Source organism: Populus euphratica, unplaced genomic scaffold, assembly GCF_000495115.2.
Source record: "Populus euphratica unplaced genomic scaffold, PopEup_1.0 scaffold250.1, whole genome shotgun sequence".
Classification (NCBI taxonomy): Eukaryota; Viridiplantae; Streptophyta; class Magnoliopsida; order Malpighiales; family Salicaceae; genus Populus; species Populus euphratica.
Genome location: NW_011500005.1, coordinates 179087 through 200223, shown reverse-complemented (window position 1 = coordinate 200223; position 21137 = coordinate 179087). Strand labels below are relative to the sequence as shown.

The following is a 21137-nucleotide window of genomic DNA, read 5'->3' as shown; positions in this document are numbered from 1 at the left end:
TATTTTTTAGATTAATATTTTTTATATCATTTTATTGTGCTGATATTAAAAATAATTTTTAAAAAATAAGAAAAAACATATTATTTTGATTCATTTTCATATAAAAAATATTTTAAAAAGTAATTGTAACCATATATTTTTTATACACATAACTTCAACTATAATTTTAACTAAATATATATCTAAATCCAACTAGTTAAATATTTGTTTTTAAACTTATTTTTTTTTTAAATTGTAGCTACTAAAAAAGGTGGATTCCAATTAAGAGGCTGAAGCTTGAACTTTGACGAAGCATGGGATTAGCTCCAACCCAATTTAAGCCCGGCTAATGTAATGTATAAGATTGGGCTTGGGCTCATGATTTATAAAATCAATTTTTTCTTTTTTTATTTTGAAGAAGAAAAGAAAAGGAAAATAGAACTAAACAAATGGTCTTCTATCTCCTAGCTGGATTTAGAGGAGTAGGTCTAGGGCTTTTTCATCTCAAACCAGCAAGATTCTCAATCTCAAGCCGCCCCCTTTATTTCCTCTGTTAACTCAAAAAGACAAGAACTTTCCATTTCTTCGCATCAGCAGCAACAATGGAAGAGAATGACCAAACTCCTCCATCTGAAGAGATGCAATCCCTCACTGTCACCCCTTCAGCTTCATCCTTATCAAATCCCACTACACCCCAGTAATTATTTTCTCTCTATATGTTTTCTTCTGGTGAAAGTTTTAATTGATTTGTGTAAAGTTCTGATCTTTTTTGGATTTTGTTGATGGGTTTTGATTTCCAGGTTGTTAAGTTTAGAGGAAAGGTTTCAACTTGTGAGAAGCGTTGGTGAAGAATGCATCCAAGAAGATGAACTACGTAATCTTCTTGATAAAAAACCGCTACCCATTTGTTATGATGGTTTTGAACCTTCTGGGAGAATGCACATTGCTCAGGTATATTCTTTTTTGTTGTTTAAGTCCAGTTTTTATTTTGTTCCTCGTGTATTTTGTTGTTAGTGATGAAAATTTAGTCTACTTTGTTAGTCTTTATTGATGATTCTGAGGCTTTAAGGTTACATCTTTTTGGAAGAGTTATCAAATTTAGATGTGATTAATAACCTATAAAGTAGTATTGATTTCAATTTTTAGTTTTACTTTGTCAGCCTGGAGGCATTTGGCATAGATTTAGTCGTTAAGGTTTGATATCGTAGTTGGGCAGCTTATGTTTAGAGCTTTTGTTAAGTCTGGTTTTATTATTTATACTTTTGCTGTTGTTGAACAGGGAGTCATGAAGACAATAAATGTCAACAAACTGACTAAAGCTGGTTGCAAAATGAAAATTTGGATCGCTGACTGGTTTGCACAGCTTAATAACAAAATGGGAGGAGACTTGAAGAAAATTAAAACTGTGGGGGAATATCTTATCGAGATATGGAAGGCAGTTGGGATGGATATTGATGGAGATAAGGTTGAATTCCTGTGGTCTTCGGATGAGATTAACTCCAGAGCTCATGAGTACTGGCCTCTAGTTATGGATATAGCCCGCAGGAACAAGCTTCCTAGGATAATGAGGTACCGTGTTAGAGCTTGAAAACTGGATGCTTCCATATTATGTGATTCTATATGCAACTAATAAAAGATTGCATTTTGGTCCTTAGATGTGTTCAAATCATGGGACGTAGTGAGCAGGATGAGTTAACAGCAGCCCAGATTTTCTATCCATGCATGCAATGTGCAGACATATTTTTCCTCAAGGTGCTTATACTTGTAGTTGTAAATCTGAATTTGAATTTTTGAACCAATTTATCAGATCTGTGCATGTGTGCTGACATTTTTTTCTTCAGTTACTTGTGCTTATAGTTGTAATTTTTCAACCAACTTCTTCTGTGCTTTATGTACAAAATTCTCCAAAAACCACTTAGAAATGACATTTATGCGTGTAAAACAAGTAAAATATATTCTCTCATGAAGGTTTTTCTATTAAGCATCATGCTTATATAATTCTGTGGCAGCATCCAACACGATAAAAAACTCACTAGAAATGTGACTAGAAGGATGATGTATTATGAATACTGTTTTTAGGTTACCTTTCTCTTTGAATTACTGCATCACATTCTTTAGCTGTTCTCTACAATGGTTTTGTACCAACAGGCTGACATTTGTCAACTGGGCATGGATCAACGGAAAGTAAATGTCCTTGCAAGAGAATACTGTGATGATATCAAGAGGAAAAACAAGCCCATCATTTTATCTCATCGTATGCTCCTGATTCCTTTATTCAAAAACTGTATGATGCTATTGTTTAGTTTCTTAAATGAAGTACTTTTCGACCCTGCTTTTCATGATTGCAGACATGCTACCTGGTTTGCAGCAAGGGCAAGAAAAGATGTCTAAAAGTGATCCATCTTCTTCCATCTTCATGGAGGATGAAGAGGTGTGTTGTGGTTTTATACATGGAGAATTTTAAAAAGGTTGCTATGTTGGGGAATTTACATGCCGACAATATATAGATACCCAGCATGCTGCAGCAGTGCATATTTAACTTAAACTTTCAATGCCTTGGTTTTTTATTCTTTTTATCATCTGTTTCATAGGTGGAGGTAAAAACTAAGATAAAGAAGGCATACTGCCCCCCACAAATTGTTGAAGGAAATCCTTGTCTGGAATACATTAAACACATTGTTTTCCCATGGTTCAATAAGTTCAAGGTGGAACGCAATCCAGAAAATGGTGGAGAGAAGTAAGTTCTATTACCTTCATATTGCTTCTTTCCTGCTTGTTTTTGTTTTCTTGAATTTGTTGTCTGTGCTTTTCTGTTTTTTGAGTTTTGGGAACTTCATTATTGTTGCTTCATTCTTTCTTAACAGTTCACTCTTTTATTTCAATGAATATGGCAATAATTTTCCATCATCGGTTTATCTTATCAATGAAGGATCTATGAAAGCTTTGAAGAACTTGTCTCTGACTATGAAAGTGGTGGATTACATCCGGGTGACCTGAAACCTGCTCTCGCAAAAGCATTAAATATGATACTTCAGGTAAGCTCTCTTTGCAGGAACTTGCATGGGAAAAAAAGTGGATTCACATGGAAGACAGCTCTTTTATATATTGTTCTTGACCAGAACTTTCAATTCAGATTTGTGTCTTGTCTTCCTCTCTATCATGTCATTTGGGACTCTTGGGTATTATTTTCCTCAAACTAGAGGAGACATTCTGAAACGGAACCAGTTAGTTGATGCTGTATTATAACTAGAAATTACTCTATCCTAACTAGTCAGCAAGCTAATTCAATACCGCTACATTTATTTGCAGCCTGTACGTGATCATTTTAGCAAAGATCCCAAGGCAAAGGATCTGTTGAAACGAGTCAAGGTTTGTGTACTTGTTCTTTGTTATTTTTCAGCAAAACAGGCGCAACCCAGTGAAGGGGAGAAAACGGAAGAAAGTAAATTGTGCATGCCACGTAATCTTTCTTTTTCCTATATGAAACTCTGATGTTTTGGTGGTTCCAATATGCTGCAGGGTTATAGAGTAACAAGGTGACGAGGAAGAGAATGCGATTCCCTTCTAGTTATGCTAAGAAATGTATCAATGCCAAACTTGGAATTATACTTCCAATACATCTAAATGTTGCTAAATACTTATTTGATAAAGAATCTTGTTAATGTTTTGGGGTTATTTTTTAGATTTTGGAAGTTGAAACCAATCAGTGCCTGGTGCCAACATTGTATTCATCAGAAAACCTTGTTTCACGCAGTCTCGATAATAAATAGCTTCGCTTTTTGACTCATGTTGTTTCTCCCTTTATTTATGTGCATGCTCAACTAAAGATGAACGGGAGTTACTGAGAATAATAACTGATATTTAACAGTTTTTTTTTTTTAATTTGGAAATGTATTAAAATAAAGTATTTTTTATTTTTTAAAAATTATTTTAAATATTAATATATAAAAATTATTTTTAAATTTTTTTTTAATGAAATGTGCAAAAAGAGGATTGAAATGAGCAATGGACACGCGCTGGATAGGTTTAGGAGTTTTATCAAAACCATAGTAGTAAAATCCAAGTTGGGATTTTCTAAGGTTTTCAGTAGGGTTTATCTCTATTTTTCTTTTTGAAAAAATCAAAACAGTATTGTATTTAGAAAAGGTATTGTTTTGAAAAAAAAATATTTTTTTAAAAAATAAACAGGTTAAGTGTTTGGTTTTGATCATATTAATGGTTGAACTTGGATTTTTGACTGCTCGTAAATTTTTCTTTCTATTTTTTCTTCCTGTTACAGATACTAGGTTGGTTGAGTTTCAAGTATACTTACTCACCACACTGATCAAGAACTATGATGGTCGGTTGAGTTCCGAGTCGGACTCACCGTGCTGGATGATCAAAGTATATCTCAAATTCTTCAGTGACGTCTCGCAAAAACTAATTGAAATACTTGTCAAACTAATCCAAAACCACAAACCCTTCCATTTGAATCGTTTATATGCATTAGCCATCAATTTTCTAATTTCACCAATCAAGAGAAAATAAATAAATAAAAAAGAAGGCATTTTAAAAGGGGAATTTGGATAATTACAAAGGGATTTGTCAATTCTGATCAAGGGACTAAATCATCATTCAATAAACTATGGAGGACATAAACGTGATTCGACTTCACAACAAGAAGCGAAGCACTAAATATTTCCCAGAACCGGAGAAATTTTCTCCTCCTATCCGATAACTTTCCTGTCGTTAATCACCTGTGGAAATCGCCAAGGTTTAGCTTAGAAAAGTCTCTCCCTCCCTTCCTTTTTCTACCTGGGTTTCTACGATCGTAAACCTCAAGCATCACTTGAGGTAGAAAAAGCTCCAAAAATTATGAATTTGTGCTTCGCTTAAAGTTTCTTAGTTAACCTGTTTGAAAAAAATGCCCCAATGAAACTATTGTTAATAATGTTTGCTAAGAATTGGTAATTTTAAGCTTAAACACAGACGCACAAAAGGTTTCTAAAAAATCTTGTTATTTTTTAGCACTTATCTTTGGATGTTTTTAGGAGGAGAGGAAATGTCAAAGTCTTGCAAGGGGCTTGCACTGGAACTGGTCAAGTGTCTCAGTGAATCCGATTGCATTAAGGTTCTGCATTCTTTACCAAAATGACGTTTTTATTTTTAAAGGTCTCTCATTGGTGAAATTCAGTCTTGTTGAGATTTATGTTTTTGATTTATATATGTAGATTGAGAATCGACCATATAAAGAATGTGCAGGAGAGAAGAGCCCTTCCATACCAAGTGAGGGTGTGGGACTTAGAGCAACTCATTTCAATTGCAAGAGAGGCCATGCATGTTCTTGTTTTTGTCTTCTCTTTAATTCCATTTGATTTCTTTCTGTTTTCTTGTTTGTGGGCTTTTCAATTATTCCTTACTTTTTTCGAGATGACTTTTAAGTTTTCTTTGTGCTCTGATTGCAATGAGTTATAATTTGATTCTGAGCACTGTTGCATTGAGTTATGGGTTCTGTTTTCACATATTCCTTAACTCAAAAGTTCTAGGGTAATAGTGCAATTAAAGTATCAATAGAAGATTTTGTTGATTAGAGCATAGAAGATCTGAGTAAAGTAAACAGCAGGTGTTGAGTTCAAATGGTGATGGTTTGCTTTGGTTAATTGTGAAGATAATTGATTGTATATAACTATATCATACGAGAGTTTATATGAATTTTCGATTACACTTCTCTTGTTTGTTCATCAACCAAGTAAAGTAAAGTTATACACATTATGAATTATTACTAATTTTCATCATTGGTTTATAGTGAGAGATTGCTAGACAAGATTGAAAAAACCAATTAGTTCTCATTAATTTCTTTATTTGCCAGTTGGTGGGTTAAATCTGAAAGTTATATTCCTTTTCCGTCTAAAGGGAAATTTCAACTTCTAACTTGAATTGAGTTTCCAACTGCAATTCTAACTTGTATGTCAGTATGTACATGACCATGCCTCAACACTTGTGCATTCATTTATGTGCCTATATGCTGTGTGTGGATTAGTGTATTGCCAAATGATTTAATGAAGAAGAATAAAGCTTCTGTGATTATTATCAATTACTAATTCTAAGATATGTTTTAGATGGATAAAAGCATTAAGAAGAATATCCCATAAAATTATCATGAAAGGAAAAAAATTTCTATCCGTTAAATGTAGACAAACATTCCCGTTTATTGACATGCCATCTCTCATGCTTTTTTCAGGTGGACATGAGAGCTAGAATTCGAGGAAACAAAGGTTATTAAGTGCATGGGACTGCTTGAATGATCCTTCTGCAGGATGGAACCCGGATATGAAAGATGATTGCCTTCTTAGCTTTACTTTTCCCATAGCAGTAGAAACAGCCTACCTTGTACTCAAGGGATTTTGTTGCTTAGGTGATTGCTGGATAATGATCATGTAGATCCCTTTTCTTTTTGTTTTTGGGTTTGCTTTTCCAAGTTCTCACTGACTACTGAGACATGTATGTTGAGAATTTCTTTTTTTGTTTTGTTTTTTTTTTTGAGAAAGAGAATATCATTGATTAGAACGACACGTCAGTTGCTTGGATTGTGCCCTGTTTATGTCATTTTGAACTATGCTCATGCTTTTCTAAAATACTAGAAATGAGCAAGTTTGATGACTGATTTTGATCTGCATTATAAAGAATTTAGCTTAGTGGAATCCTTCGTAAGAACCCATTTTATGTTACCAATCCAATCATTTCACAGCATTTGGGCTTGATATTCCAGTGATTGAGGATGACATTAGCCATGGCCCATGCTAGAGTTGACAGCACATAATAAGCATTGGATCCTACTATAGTTAGATTCCAAACCAGCTGAAGTTGGATAATTAGTCAATACTAGGTAAAGTCATGCTTGCTGCCAATATCCAATAAGGTAAAATCCCAAAGAATTTCAATAATTTAAGGAACTATAGAGTGCTATCTTCCATTTTCAATTATATTCATATATTTATTTCGCACTTGCAACACATAGATGGTTCAGATTTCAGCTCCTCTAACTTCAAGAAACCCCCAAAAGAAGGGCGTCCAAGTGAAGATATCTTGCAATATATTCTAAACTACCAGTTGCTTGGTTAACACTGATAAGAAAAAAGTAATCTTAAATTATCTTTCCGTTTGCTTTTCTGGGTAAGAAAGAGTTCTTTGATGGAGACTCAGATAGCCATGTTAACCAAGAATGTCTCTATTGTTAGACTGTACCCATGGCCCACAGTAGAGGATAAATAGTAAGTACCGCGTACCTTTATTCTTTTTTTCTTGAACTAAATATAAAGTTCATTTATCCATGAATAAAAAGAAAGTACAAGTAAAAAAAAAATAAAAACAAAGAAATGAAGATCAGATGAGGAATGGACGTTAGAGATAAATTGCAAGAAAAAAACACAAAGAGAGAAAGATAAAGAGATAGGATTTATATTATATGCTCATTTTCCTTCTCATGGCTGATATTACAAAACTTCTAAACTCCTCCTTCCTTCTCAAATCCTCTCTGTCTTTCTTGGAATTAGCGATGCTCTTTCATTTGGGCTCTTGTTTTTCTTTGGTTTCTCGTCTGTAGTTGTTGCTGGGAAGACATTTTCTTGTTCTTGAAAGAAAGAGAGATATAGAAGGATCGAAATGGCTGTGTCCTTGGCTTTTGCCAATCTTGCATTTCAGTTTAATGTTAAAGTTGTTGAAAATCCCATGTGTTTTGGCTTGGCTCCTACACAACTTCCTTATTTATGCAAGGAAAGAAGAAGGTATGCCTACTTTCAGACATTGTTTCCTCATTTTAAGTTTCTATATATATATATATATATGTATTACTTGTTTATATTCTGTGACTCTGAATTTGACTGCTTCAGCTTGAACGCTCAAGTTTCAATCTTTTGTGAACAAAGATCTTAGGATTATCCCTATGGTTCTGTTGGATTTGATTAAGAACTTGAGTGTCGAAAACAGCAACAACCCATTAAAATGCGACTGATTTCCTTAATTTTTGTTGGATAATTTTCTCAACATGTCAAGCTCTTAATTTTTCTAGTGGTTTAAGGAATGGCCAGAGCCATCTCCGGAATCCCCTGTTACTAATAACAATGGCAGCTAGATTTGCCCTTTTCATGTTTCTAACAAAACCTCAACACTTGAAAATTACTACTCATTACACAATTTCACTTCTTGTATCAATATCCTAACGGCTCATTAACTTGGATTAGTTGCTAAACCTTTTGCTATCAATAGAATGGTAGAAGGAATAGCTGAATAAGAACTCATCAGCTACAAAGCTGCTAAACGTTGTCATGATTTTGTATAAAAATACATCTTTACTTCATCATCCTTTGTTGTCACTTTACTTTCTACTAATTATATACATGACTGTTGCCAGATTGCCATTTTCCAGGACAATAATCATTCCAGGAGCTTCATCGGCTCCAACCATTGAGGTGTGGAGCAGCTCTTGCTGTTTTATGGGATTTTAGAGCTTAAGAACTAGTTAATTACTTTGTTTCCTGAGTTGATGAAATGGTGTTTTAAACAGGATGGAAGTCAAAATGACACCGGTGCAATTCCAACTCCCAAAGTTATAATTGACCAAGACGCCGATCCAGATGCGACCGTGGTGGAGATAACCTTCGGAGATCGCCTTGGTGCTCTTCTGGATACGGTATGGAGTCATATAATTGCTGAGATAGTCATGAGATTTGTCTTTCTTTTGCTGTTGACATAATTGTTTAGGATCTTCAGATTTTTCTGATTATAAAACTTTTAGTTCTGAATTACTCATCATTGCCTTCTGGTTAGCATACACAGACTATTGTGAGCAAACTATGATTAAATGCCTTACAGATGAACGCGCTTAAAAACCTAGGGCTGAATGTTGTTAAGGCTAATGTCTTTTTGGATTCTTCTGGGAAGCACAACACATTTTCCATCACTAAAGCGTAAGTTACATCCTATATGTTACGTTCACTTGCTTACAAAAGAAGAATTTTTTTTATTATTATTATCAATATGTTCCCTTTTATATGCTTAAATTGATATTCGTCAGGATCATGGATCGTGCAAACGAGTTTCTGACTTCGTATTGTTTTTTGTTCAATGAGCCATATGATTCTGTTATTGAAATAGCTTTTTAACAGCAAGTCTGACTGCCCCTTGCTGTGAGCTTTTCTTCAGTAGTACTGGTCGAAAAGTTGATGACCCTGAACTGCTTGAGGCCATTCGTTTGACAATCATAAACAATTTGCTTCAGTATCACCCGGTAATCATTTTTTGATGTCCATTTCTTCTCTTTAAGTATCTTTAAAGAATTACTCTTGTGAGATGTGCATCTCCTTATATGCTTAACTTAATGACTGTCAAACAGGAATCAAGTTCTCAGTTAGCAATGGGGATTGCCTTTGGAGTAGAGCCACCGAAACAGGTTTCACTTTGTTCATTCCCTCTGAATATGTTATAACTTCTGAAGTTGTTGGCTTTACTCTATAGTAAAATATTGTCCGGCAAACTCCAAGAGTTGGGGAAAGGGTGTCATAGCTTCGTGGCACAGATGCTATTTGTAATTGTATTTACCCTTGTCCTCAACTTTCTGTTTCCTCATGAAGAAACTGATTCCATTAGGGATGAACGTTAAACGATTTGTCTATGAATTATTTAGAGAAGATTTAAGCCCTAAACTATAAATCATAGCTCAAAATTTCTGTTATTATGCAATTCCTCAGGTTGATGTGGATATAGCAACGCGTGTAAAAGTCAAAGATGATAGTCCTGACCGAAGGTAAGTTCTGCTTTGATTTCTTATTGAGATATGACGGAGCTTTTTCCATCCTGAAAACCCCTATTACTGCAACAATAACTATGCAAATACACATTTTTCTCACAACTATGCTCCTGAAAATCCTTTCAAGTTTTTTATTATGGATTGCTTTGTTCAAGTTGGAAAACACTTATCTCCTTAAAGAACAATACTTTTGTTTTTAGTGTTCAGCATGTGAAACAGCAATTGCTAAAGGGTCGATTGTATTTCTGTGGCAGCTTGCTTTTTGTGGAGGCAGCTGATCGCCCAGGATTGTTGGTGGATCTTGTAAAGGCTATCACTGACATTAATATTGCTGTTGAATCAGGAGAATTTGACACTGAGGTGATTATTTATCTGCATACATCTGCACCTCTGGATTTCCTATCCTTTCCTCTGTATCTTTCTCGTATTTCGCAACACAAATAAGCCTTAGCATTACAACCACACTGATATTGCTTACTTTGGCATCTAGGGGTTGTTGGCCAAGGCAAAATTTCATGTCAGCTACAAGGGTAAAGCCATCAGCAAGCCTCTTCAACAGGTGAGAAATATCGAAGCCTAAAACCTACCAACTAGTCTGTCGTTGACGCTACCCTCGTGTTCTCGTTATGAACGTGTTGCTTTATCAACTTTGGCAGGTTCTTGCTAACAGTTTGCGATATTTCTTGAGGCGACCGTCGACCGAGGAGGCAAGTTTTTGAGCCATGCTAGAAAATGACCAGATTCATGATCACGTACTCGACGCAGATTATAATTTAATCTCCACGGGGGAAATGTAGGAAACAGTTTCCACTTTAATCTATTATTGTTAAAAAATAATATAAATTATAAAATTTTACCTAACAACTTAAATTTTTAAATAAAATTAATTTTTTGACATGATGTAAAATCATAATACCCAAGATCACAAATTTAAATTTTATTATTTTTATTTATTTAATAAAAATTAAATATAAAATAATATAAAAGATAAGTAAGTTTTAAATCTAAAAAATTTTTATTTAAAAAAATTAAAAAATAATATAAATTATTATTATTCCACAGCTATCACACTGGTTGCCCTTGAACTTTGGACAATGAATCATTAGTCTTGCCACAGTGTCACTGTCTCCTTAAGGAAAAAAACTATATGTATGGAAATTTTGTTGTAAAGATCACTAAAAGCATATGGCAAATCAATTACAAGAACATATAAAGGAAAGCCTGGCCGTGACGCCATTGATTACCTTTACTGTCAAGAAGTAAGTAATAAGTTGGATTCCATGAACAGTTTAGCTGAACTGAATAAACCTGAAATGTCTGTACTGAATTAAGTTGGTTTGAACCTATGTCTGCTCAACTACAACAGATTTGGGTAAGTTACGCAATCAGCCTGGTTTTATATATAGTTATCAAATCTGGCTAGACTTACTAAGGCGACTTGGTGATTCGATGAATTAGGACGTGCCAGGATTGGGTTTGTTTTTAAATTATTCGGGGAAGTTAACTTGATCAAACTTTAACTAATGGGTTATTTTTTTTAATTTTTATTTAAAAAATTTTTATTTTTATTTTTAATTTATCAGTTTTTTTTTAAATATTCAAAAAAATATTGTTTCATTAAAAAGTACAGTAAACCCTGGGTCAATTTATAAACTTGCGGATCGACTCGCACTTACAACCCTATCCTTAGGCCGGGTCACGACCCAAATGTTCTGGAAAATATGGTTATGTGAACTTATCCTTGTTGCAACGATAGTTGTGCCCGAACCAAGTGGTGTTCAGATTGTCACGACCTGTCAGTGGGTTTGGTCCAAAGAGCCGGAAGGTGGCAATCTTTATTGGTGCGGGCCAGGATAGATGATGAAAGACCAAGCAGCCATACGCGGATAAAAATGGTCCCGAAAAGCTACCAATCTTTCAGGCATGGGTAAAGCTTGCATGGTTGCTTCATTGGACATGATATGTTCTGATTTGGAATAATTTTGTGAGATTTTCTTTTATTTCACATTCAATCCAATTATATGATTGGTCTACTCGTAGTGTTTTAATAAACTATTGATTATGAAATTGTACGCTATGGATACAAGGCCAACAGATCATCAATGATTGCTTGAGGAACAGCAATCTCTTTCGATATCTAGAAGCTTAGCAGTTGAAACAGACAATGACATATGTGAAATGGTCCCAAACAAAATCTCCATAGAAATGAGAGATTTGGATAACACCCCCATGCCTTCTTGCTTTGAATATATAATGTTCCAATGCCTTATAAATGATGCATGAACCATCCACATTGTTTGGAGCTTGGCAAAGACAGAGATGTCTTCTGGGACATTTGCTAGAGGTGCACACACCATGAATTCCATGTTTTTCAAGTAAGGCTTCCTGCTTTCTTTCTTTCCTTTGTTTTTTCGTCAAAGCTTGTAATGTATATTGAACCGGCTGGTTTGATAGCTTCAGTCGATCATAAATCAGATCCATGTAATAATCTTCTTGAAAAAGTAAGTGTTTGTATATAGCTATAACTTATGGCTAGATCATTAATGTTTCTTATCGATCAATATCACCATTTCTTTGTGAAAACATATATAGGCCAATGATTCGAAAAACCTACCACAAGAAAAGTTCCGCCGACACAATACGTGAGACAATGAAGGTGGATGCCGAGGAAGTGAGGAACAATAAGAGCCATATGAGAGAGACTGATAGCAATGGTTGGGTTCCACATGAGAGGACTGGAATTTATTATCCAAAGGGCCAAGAGAAGGTGATGGAAGGCATACCTCCAGCAGCCGAAAAGGATGTTGATGTGGTCAATTGGTTTTCACACCATGGGGAATATTGAGCATATTTTAATTGTTCTAATATTTAAAGCTTATATATGAAACCCGATTCTTGTTTTCGGATTAAAATCCAAATGTAATTGAATCTGTGCTTACATTCTAAGAAAATCATAGAGAACGTGTGCTTAACATAATGAAAAAAATTGAGAAAAGTGCTTTAACCATTCTATATTTATAATTATTATTTTAACATTTACAAAACGATGTATCCCACAGTCATAATGAGACAGACAGAAATTTGTCTTTGGGATCATTTTTGAGAGAATTCTGCACTGGTGGACACGTTCTTATTGTTCCCGTCTTCTCTATTTCAAAATTGGATCTAAACGCTACCAAAGCTATTCACAGCTTCAGCAAACACAGCCCGGCATGGTATATAGCTTCAATATATAACTCATTTCAATACTTGTATTGCAAATTTGAACCATCAAGTGCTTTTTAAGAAGAAAAAAAAACCTGCAGAAGCGTAGAGAGGCATTGTTGAAGAGGAATAATTACTGTGAGAGCTATTGCTCAGGATCTAAGCATGATTCCCATTTCGTGATATTGTTTCAATATGGATTATTGTGCTTTCTACTGGTAAGTGCTCATCTCAAATCATTTTGATCCTGAAAGAAACCTGAGTTTTGACATACAGCTTGTCAAGGTGAAAAATGGAAGTAAATCAACTATCATATGCTCTTTGTTTGTATGGATGCTTTTGTACCTATAGAGAGAGATGCATTTGCATGTTTTGGTTTGTAGCTGAAATATTAAGTGGCATTTCGACTTCACTACATATGCTAATTGGCCTGCCTTTGCTTCAGTCTTTTGGGCATCTCGCATCATTCGTGCAACGTTATTTGAGATTAACTGTGACGTCTTTTTTTTTCCCCGTAGCACTTCCAATATGAACTTTATTTTCATTCCTTTATTTCATGGTGAATGTTGTGCAATCCATCCGTTTAATGCTAACTGGGGTTTCATGATTCTTTCTTCCCAAATGGCCCTGAAATGAACAGGGCATTTATGAATTGTACCTATCTGCATATTACAGATTTTGGTATTGCAGAGCTAGAGAAAGATATTGGCTACTATATTGGATATGTCAGTGAGCTTGCTTTCCTTGTTTTAGACTTGCGTTGGAGAGCATTATGTATGATTACTGATGAAATTTTCTTCACAAAAACGTTCTATACATGTGTAAAGGGTCCTCGTTTATGCCTGGGAGAGCTCTAACATCTGTTTTCTGGGGAATAGTTGCTGATCGCTATGGTCGAAAACTACGCTGTTAGTGACCTCTACATTTCAAGTCATGTTGTTGCCATTATCTTAGGAATTACTATTTCAAAAATCTCATTTTTTTCTTCTTCTCATGGTCTCAGGATCATTTTCAAAACACTCTCCGGCCTTGGTGTAAACTATACAGAGCATGGTTTCCATATCACTGAGACGCCATTATCATATGCAAGCATGTATATGGGCCACACAGTGAAACCTTCTGGGCCTACATTTCCATTATAGATCATAATTAATAAGGGCTCAGGAATGTGCTATGAACTACACAGAGCTTGGTTACGTTGATGTTTCTATTCTCTGTTAGTGCTAAATATTCAAGCACACATATGATAAACATTAATAATGATCTACTGCGCGGATTTCATTTCATGAAGAGTAAGGACACGGATAGAGATTAAACCAATGACCCGAAAGTTATTAGAAATCACCGCCGTTGCCATTGGTAGCATTACTCTATAAATGATGATAAAATGTCCTCCATGAAAACAGATAGTGCGGGATGCTGTCACCGCTTCGGGCTCCATCACGCGAGTCCTTAGCTTTTAAGGTAGCTGTAGCATCAAGTACTGGTCGAGTGAACTTGCATGTCAGCATGTTACAATTTTCAAGTCAAAAGTGGGCCATGGTGACCTTTAAAACTTGAGTGAGACCACCAAGATCTTGGGCCTTTTTTCAAGTCTTGCGGGCCTCAATTTTGGACGAATTAAAAAAACCCAATACACCTATTTAACCCATTTACCCACGGGTTGATCATGCCAATCTGTGACTCGTGCAGCCGGAACTTATAACTAACGAATAGGTTCTTTTTACCGAGTAAACTGTTTTTAATTTTAAAACTATTTTTTTTTTTGTTGTTGCATTGCTTACGCTGCTCCTTGTTCTGCTATTAATTACATGTTTTGCTTACTGAATGCATTTGTTTTCCTGTGTAGAGCGAATCACAGTTTGGAATATGACAACATTATCGAGATTTTCTGATCTCTGTTCGTTCCTGACTAGCTTCCTCAATATATATATATATATATATATATATATATATGGTTTTCTAGCGTAAATATGTACAATTGTGCCTGCAAGTTCCTGGTAAAAAGAAAAAAGAAAACATTTAAACAATTATTAAGAATAAAAATAATTAAAAAAAAACAAATATAGTAAAAAAAAAACAAAAAAATCTTACATTATTTTAGTTGTAAGTGAAACTAAAGAGAAAAATAAAATTTCGTAAAGCATATTAATTAAAAAAAACTAAAAGGATAAAAAAAGAAAGAAGAAGACGACATGCTTGAGCAAGAAGAAGAAGAGAAGAAAAGAAAAAGAAAAAAAATATTATTGTGTTTTACATATAATGAAAAAGAAGAAGAAGAATAAGAAATGAGTTTGTATCTTGTGAAATAAGAGAATTCAGACTTTTTATTAGGACGCGTTAGTGATTGTTTTACCAATGGATAACTAAATATTAATTTTTTAATTATTTTATTGGTAATTCCGTTTGTAATATTTAATTTAAAATTTTAATTTCATAAAAAGTTTTCAAAACTGCCAACAATCACCGATGATTTTGTTTAAATGATTTTTAATTCGTTTTGTAATATTTAAATGAAGATTTTAAATTAATTGAATTTTTTTAGAAAACCACCAAATAATACTAATGACTTTTCAATTTGTCAGTGATTTTGTTCATAAAAAATAACAATTAACAGTGCAATTGGAAAATAAACAGTTTCGGAGCTCTCTGAAAAATATCAACGGAAATTTTTTTAGGATATATAAAAACTAGCCAGTTAATTAGGCTGTAAAATTAGGATTTACAAGATCAATATCTTTACAATTCAATATCAAACTTAACAAGTCGGATTTTAAATCACAAATTTTCTAGATTTAGTCATCGAACTTTCCTCCATGATCTCTTGGGAATAGTAATTGCATGTACATGGAAGTTCAAACGATAATCTTAGTTACTCTCAATTAACTATATAATTAACATATGAAATTAATGGCATTACATGACTCGGTCAGACAGTCTTCTTGTTTCTTTCTCTTTGCAAAGATTCAGAAGGAAGACAAATTTCTTAAATTGAATACAATCACAAGGGATGAAACCGGAGATGGACTGCACATAATGTATGCAAATATAAGGAACCATCCTCAAACTCTCAGACCTCTGTGAAGAGAACCTTGCAGAAATGAATAAATAGCATTCCAGCCATTGTCCGAAGGGTGTGCCAGATCAAAAAAGAAAGATGACTTGGGACTCGAGCATAGTCCTTCCGCTGAGCATATGTACTCAACAGTCTTCGAGCAACATGGCTGCAGCGGGTTCTTGCACGCAGTGTTTGCTGTGACAAGCAGAAAGAAGAAAGGTTATATAAACATTAACTTGAGTTGCATTAAAAAAAACAATTTTGGTTAAAAAAAACATGAGCAGAGATTACCTGCATTCTGTCTGAATTGGTCAATAGCAGAAACCATAGCGTTATAGAGATCAAGAATTACAAATGTGCTTTTGTTTCCATCACCAGTGTTCAATTTCTCCACTGCTTTCTGCAATAGCTGGTTGTAAATCTTGGCGTTTTTGTTGTATTCTTCGTCGCAATTCTGATATGTATTTGGTGGAATCATGTGTATTGGCAAGCATCCTAGAAGCGGTAGTGTTGCTGCTACAACTTTTTTCACTCCTAGACGATTAATACGTTGTAGGTCTGCAGCAAGCTGGTTTACAAGTCCTTCAGTGAAAGCAGGCAATCCCTATCATATAAAAAAAATTCAAAAAATACAAGTTAAAAAGCTACATGTTCAACGTAAAAAAGTACTTGTAAAACTTTCTTTATTTAGGGTAAGAACTACTCACATCTTTTGAACCTTTCTTGGCCGTAAAATAGAATGGATAGTCATTGGCTCCGGTAGAAACCAGAGCAACTGAATTATCAAGGTCACGTTGACTATATACATTTTCTTTGAGTAGTTGTTCAAATCGATCGATCTGGACTGTCAGGCTGTCTTTCGCCCATGTGGGGAAAACACCACTGCCTCCATATGCAAAGTTCAACCCTTGCTGAATGCTTTTTGATGTGTTTTTCAGTTGATAAGGTGTAGGTGATTCTATTCCCAGGAATGAAGCTGCACATTATATTTCATGAACGCAAATGTAAAAATAGATGTGTTAATATAATTTAATAGCTTGGTGAAATATCATAATTGTAATAGAAAAATCACATACATAGTTGTCAGAATTGACTAGATGGTCAATTTAACTCTCAGATCAGTGGATCAACCCAGGTCTATCTCAAAACAATATTATTTGAGTTGTTTTTTTTTTTAATGAAACAATGTCGATTAGGAAAAAAAATTAAAACAATATTATTTGAGTTGTTTTTTTTTTTAATGAAACAATGTCGATTAGGAAAAAAAATTAAAACAATATTATTTTGTATAAAATTAAAAAAAAATCCATAGAGTTAACTAGACAAGTCTCTTCCAGGTCTGATAAAATCAACATGTTGCATCTTAAATTGGGAGGTGAACTCCCAACCTGTTTCGAAAGCATACTAACTTCAGCTTAGGTTTCGGCCTAACAAACTATTACAGGTTTAATACCTATGATTTCAAATTCTCTCTATTCTAAAAATAAGATGAGAGAAAAGAAAAAAAGTAGCAGGAGAGAAAATTCATTAATCACCTATATGGTCAGTTAGGACACGACCATCGGAGGCTCGACCATTTGGTTTACCAGGACATGTTTTACCAAAAGGTTCTTTCCATGGACCCCTGACATCCCGTGGCCAATTTCCAGTATCAACATAGGAGTCTCCAAAAACAAAAAGTGTTGGAAAGTTCTGAGCTGAAATACCAAAGAAAAACAATGAATGATCAATTAATTATCAGAAATCGCTAATTATCTGTTAATCCAAGACTCAAGATTACTAACACGGGAAAATATAAGAACATTTTGAGATAAATCAATCGGGCATCTGACCTGTAGAAATACCAGCGATGGAAAAAAGAAGCAAACCAACCAAGAAAATCCGTTTCCCCTCCATCGGGAGAACAAAAACAAAGGAAAGAAAGAACTTTATATATTAAATTGTTGTTTTGGAGAACAATCATTCTTATAGGGTTTCCCTCCGGGACTCTTGCATGGAAGTTTTGAAAGTTGATGAGTTTAGCTAGATGGATCTTTCCAGCTATCAGACAATCAGGCAAACTCTAAATTTGGTCCTTTCTTCAAAAAAAAAGGAAACATCTGGTAAGAATGTGGTGGTTTTATGTCATTGACAGACAAAAACTTGAGTGCTTGCATTAGTTTCATGCATGATCTGTGTCCTAAAATGCCAACTTGGGTTTTTGGTTTGTTAATTACCCCCTAGCTAGCTAGCTGGGAGGTTGGTGAGAAGTGGATGGAGCTGTAGAAATATGGAAAGCTTTTCAGAAGGAAAAAGAATGGACATTCAGTTTGATATCATTAAGGGGTACGTAGACGGGAACTCTTGAAAATTAATTAACTATGAATTTTAAACTATAGAAGCTGAAATAAAACATTAAATATAATTCACTCAAAAATAGTTTACCCCTTCAAACAACAAAACCAGAGTCAATTATAAATTAATTAGTATCAATATTAATTAATTAATTAACTCAGTTGGTGTAAAAATAACTTAACAGTCATTTTACTATCATCCTATAATTATTTATTTTGTCATCCTTCAGTTCTCAAGTGTCCTCTATCCTAATCAAAACTTTTCATCAAAGAAGGAGCGATGAAGGGGTTTTAATTAAAAATATATGTATTTTTTATCTTTATTTCAAATCGTGTTACTATCTTGAGTCGTATGATGCTTTAGAAGCAACGGATGATAAAGAAAGGAAGGAAAGTCTCTTAAAAAATTCTAGTAGATATCTCATTATGGGCTGAGAGCCCTAGAAAACTTGGAGGGCTGGGCTACACAACTGGGGATGATGGTGAAGTTCTGGCAATCACAGGTATCTATAACATTCAGAATTGTATTTGATGACCTTTCAATTCTATAATCATAAAAAATTACAAATAAAATAAATTCTTACTGAAACTTGATATAATACTCACGGTTACCATATTCCCATATTTACAGTGGAAACTCACTGACAAATTGTTCAAATAATAGGTTTCGGCCTTCTTGTCTTTCAACTTTTGCTATATCCATGTGTGGAGAGGATTCTTGGACCGATAACAGTAAGTCGAATTGCTGGGGAAAAAACTCAACAAACTGTAGCATCTATGCATACTTTCTGCTTCCACCTATTCCTTTGTCACAATCTTTCGTTAAATGCAGGTTATTATATTCATACCACGATTGGCAAGTTACCCTTTTATAGCCATGTTATCGGGGCTCGGCCTCAGCGTGGTGATCAGTGTAGCATCTACAATCAAGAGTTTTCTTTCTGTAAGTGCACATGTAGTTTGAAAATCTTCAACACAGTGGTTGGATTGATCTATTTGGATGAAAAACATTCAGCTGTTGTTGCCCTTTTTTTGACCCTGATTATTATTTTTGTATGACTAGGTGTCAATTGCAACTTGCTTGTTTATTCTGCAAAACAATGCCGTGGTGAAGTTCTTTTCTTGATTTACTCACTGCCACTTCCCTGCTTCATTTATGCTTTATGGTTAGTAAGCTTATAATCTTCTTCAACAAATTGTCTTAAACTTTTTAAAGTACAGGATCGAAACCAAAGAGGAGCTGCTAATGGCATTGCTATGACAGCAGTGTCCCTTTTCAAAGCGGTCGGTCCTGCTGGAGGTGGTTCGCTGTAAGTTTTACTATTGATTATATACCATTTATTTTCCTTAGATTATACCAAAACTGACTCGTTTTCTTTAATATTCTACAATTTTCCCATTGCTATGAATCAACCTGACCTTTTGATGTCCTGGAGCTTGACAGGTGATGTTAAAATGCAGAGGACCAGACTGTTTTCTTCATCCTGAATGCGGTTGACTTCATTGGAGTGCTGATGACCTTCAAACCTTTCCGAGCACAAAAGCAAGACAAACAAAAAATGGGACCAACTAGTTTTCAAATGTAACAATGTTGAATATATATATATATTTGGCATGGTATTGATATCAGGACAAGGGTTATTGCATTTACAATTAAAGTTTTTTGACTTCGCCTCTGAAGGCTTCATTTCCTTGCGTAGTACACCAATAAGATGACCCCTCAGGTATGGGTTTAGAGGACAACCCCTCCCAAGCCAGATGTGACGCTTTGTTTAGGCTTCCCTTGTTAGGTTTACAGATAGAAGGGTTGTTCTGGATCGAGAGACCAGTTGGCTCTTCCTAGTCTTGAATATGACTGCATGGGTTTACTTTCTTTCTAAGAGTTAGCTGGCGAAGGGTAAATGATTGAATTTAGGAATCCAACATCCTCAGTGGAAGAAGCCAAGCCAGTAGCGAAGAGGGGATTGATTTGAACAAATAAAGTAGTGCTCGGGGCAGCCCCTTATCGTGAGAGATTAACGGGTGGCGGGCACTCCATCCACAAAGGGTGAACTATGGCTTAGGCTAAAAGGAAAAGGGATTTGGTTGGCCATCGCCCTTTGGTTTGGGCTCTTTCGAGACAACTCCTTCCGTTCGAGACTAGTTGCTGCCTGAGACCGTGGATTTAACTACTCCTTCCTCACCAGCAGGGACCCTTCCTCTGATTAGGCGCCGATACTGAGTCATTCCAGTAGGGATTGCTCCTTTACTTTAGGTTTAGGTATCGATGAGTCATTTCCTGTATTTGCAGGGGCTCGATAGCGAAGGAAAATGAGCCCGTGAAGTTCCCCCGAGCCCTCTGCTGGACCGGCAGGGTGGAAAGTCTTTCCTCTCTGTTAATGAGGCAATAGATTGGTGTGTTAACAAATTACCGCAGATCTTAGATGATCCTTTCAGATCGCTTAAAAAACTCAAACACTGGGACTCCTGCTTGGGGAGCCAGATTAGATGAAGCAACATCTTCATCTAATCAAGTTGCTCAAGAGCTCACCCCTGTGCAGGAAGCCTCCCTCAGTGCCGACCCGACGAGTCCCACCCCCCTGGAAGAGTCGGATTTCCCTGGGGACCTGGTACGCTTAAGTTCATCGCTCCCTTCCCGAGCCTCCCCACTACTATTGAACAGTTATTGAATCAAAAGATTGAAAAAACAAGACATCAAGATCCCCATCTAGGGTTAATCATTGCTTCGCATCACTTCAAAGAACCTTTTTCCAATTATTAACGAGATTGACCAACTTTG

General features: G+C 35.2%; 6 protein-coding genes and 1 long non-coding RNA gene across 11 annotated transcripts; 5 read left to right on the top strand and 2 right to left on the bottom strand.

Moving 5' to 3' along the window:
• The first annotated feature begins 409 nt into the window (after nucleotides 1–409).
• Nucleotides 410–3764, top strand: LOC105141095 (tyrosine--tRNA ligase, cytoplasmic-like). 2 transcript variants are annotated; one of them, XM_011048196.1, is made up of 10 exons: nucleotides 413–676; nucleotides 780–930; nucleotides 1259–1548; nucleotides 1635–1731; nucleotides 2128–2233; nucleotides 2328–2410; nucleotides 2571–2716; nucleotides 2909–3014; nucleotides 3289–3348; nucleotides 3499–3764. In XM_011048196.1, exons 1-10 carry the CDS (start codon nucleotides 582–584, stop codon nucleotides 3517–3519), a joined length of 1155 nt encoding a protein of 384 aa, XP_011046498.1. In that variant the 5' UTR covers nucleotides 413–581; the 3' UTR covers nucleotides 3520–3764. The 2 variants fall into 2 exon arrangements, 1 of the variants encoding a protein (XP_011046498.1); XR_845302.1 differs by having other exon boundaries at nucleotides 410–676; nucleotides 2909–3348; nucleotides 3499–3728.
• Nucleotides 3765–4551: 787 nt separating this feature from the next.
• On the top strand, nucleotides 4552–11695 carry LOC105141091 (cytochrome c oxidase assembly factor 5-like). Of its 3 annotated transcripts, none has more exons than XM_011048191.1 (4): nucleotides 4552–4812; nucleotides 4986–5089; nucleotides 5190–5294; nucleotides 11580–11695. In XM_011048191.1, exons 2-4 carry the CDS (start codon nucleotides 5000–5002, stop codon nucleotides 11622–11624), a joined length of 240 nt encoding a protein of 79 aa, XP_011046493.1. In that variant the 5' UTR covers nucleotides 4552–4812; nucleotides 4986–4999; the 3' UTR covers nucleotides 11625–11695. The 3 variants fall into 3 exon arrangements, with proteins under 3 accessions (XP_011046493.1, XP_011046495.1, XP_011046494.1); XM_011048193.1 differs by having other exon boundaries at nucleotides 4566–4812; nucleotides 5010–5089; XM_011048192.1 differs by lacking the exon at nucleotides 11580–11695 and adding an exon at nucleotides 6200–6620 and having other exon boundaries at nucleotides 4584–4812.
• Nucleotides 7330–10560, top strand: LOC105141092 (uncharacterized protein DS12 from 2D-PAGE of leaf, chloroplastic-like). Of its 2 annotated transcripts, none has more exons than XM_011048194.1 (10): nucleotides 7330–7742; nucleotides 8369–8426; nucleotides 8522–8647; nucleotides 8830–8924; nucleotides 9160–9244; nucleotides 9350–9406; nucleotides 9705–9760; nucleotides 9964–10123; nucleotides 10254–10322; nucleotides 10420–10560. In XM_011048194.1, exons 1-10 carry the CDS (start codon nucleotides 7621–7623, stop codon nucleotides 10480–10482), a joined length of 891 nt encoding a protein of 296 aa, XP_011046496.1. In that variant the 5' UTR covers nucleotides 7330–7620; the 3' UTR covers nucleotides 10483–10560. The 2 variants fall into 2 exon arrangements, with proteins under 2 accessions (XP_011046496.1, XP_011046497.1); XM_011048195.1 differs by having other exon boundaries at nucleotides 7334–7742; nucleotides 10018–10123.
• On the bottom strand, nucleotides 8324–11153 carry LOC105141094 (uncharacterized). Its single transcript, XR_845301.1, has 3 exons — nucleotides 10824–11153; nucleotides 10144–10153; nucleotides 8324–8335 (listed from the first exon to the last, which is right to left on the bottom strand). It is a non-coding gene; the product is annotated as an uncharacterized LOC105141094 (long non-coding RNA).
• Nucleotides 11696–11970: 275 nt separating the features above from the next.
• Nucleotides 11971–12714, top strand: LOC105141090 (uncharacterized). Its single transcript, XM_011048190.1, has 2 exons — nucleotides 11971–12138; nucleotides 12356–12714. The coding sequence occupies exons 1-2, from the start codon at nucleotides 12083–12085 to the stop codon at nucleotides 12606–12608; spliced, it is 309 nt and encodes a 102-aa protein (XP_011046492.1). The 5' UTR covers nucleotides 11971–12082; the 3' UTR covers nucleotides 12609–12714.
• Nucleotides 12715–16029: 3315 nt separating this feature from the next.
• LOC105141161 (GDSL esterase/lipase At5g03610-like) lies at nucleotides 16030–16833 on the bottom strand. Its single transcript, XM_011048295.1, has 3 exons — nucleotides 16744–16833; nucleotides 16317–16629; nucleotides 16030–16220 (listed from the first exon to the last, which is right to left on the bottom strand). Exons 1-3 carry the CDS (start codon nucleotides 16831–16833, stop codon nucleotides 16030–16032), a joined length of 594 nt encoding a protein of 197 aa, XP_011046597.1.
• A 1931-nt stretch (nucleotides 16834–18764) lies between these two features.
• On the top strand, nucleotides 18765–20768 carry LOC105141160 (protein ZINC INDUCED FACILITATOR-LIKE 1-like; the record flags this gene model as incomplete). Its single annotated transcript, XM_011048293.1, has 6 exons — nucleotides 18765–18861; nucleotides 19023–19126; nucleotides 19191–19301; nucleotides 19422–19466; nucleotides 19580–19668; nucleotides 19803–20768. Coding segments are annotated over 6 exons (450 nt in total), but the record flags the coding sequence as incomplete, so codon positions are not given.
• Between the last annotated feature and the right edge of the window lie 369 nt (nucleotides 20769–21137).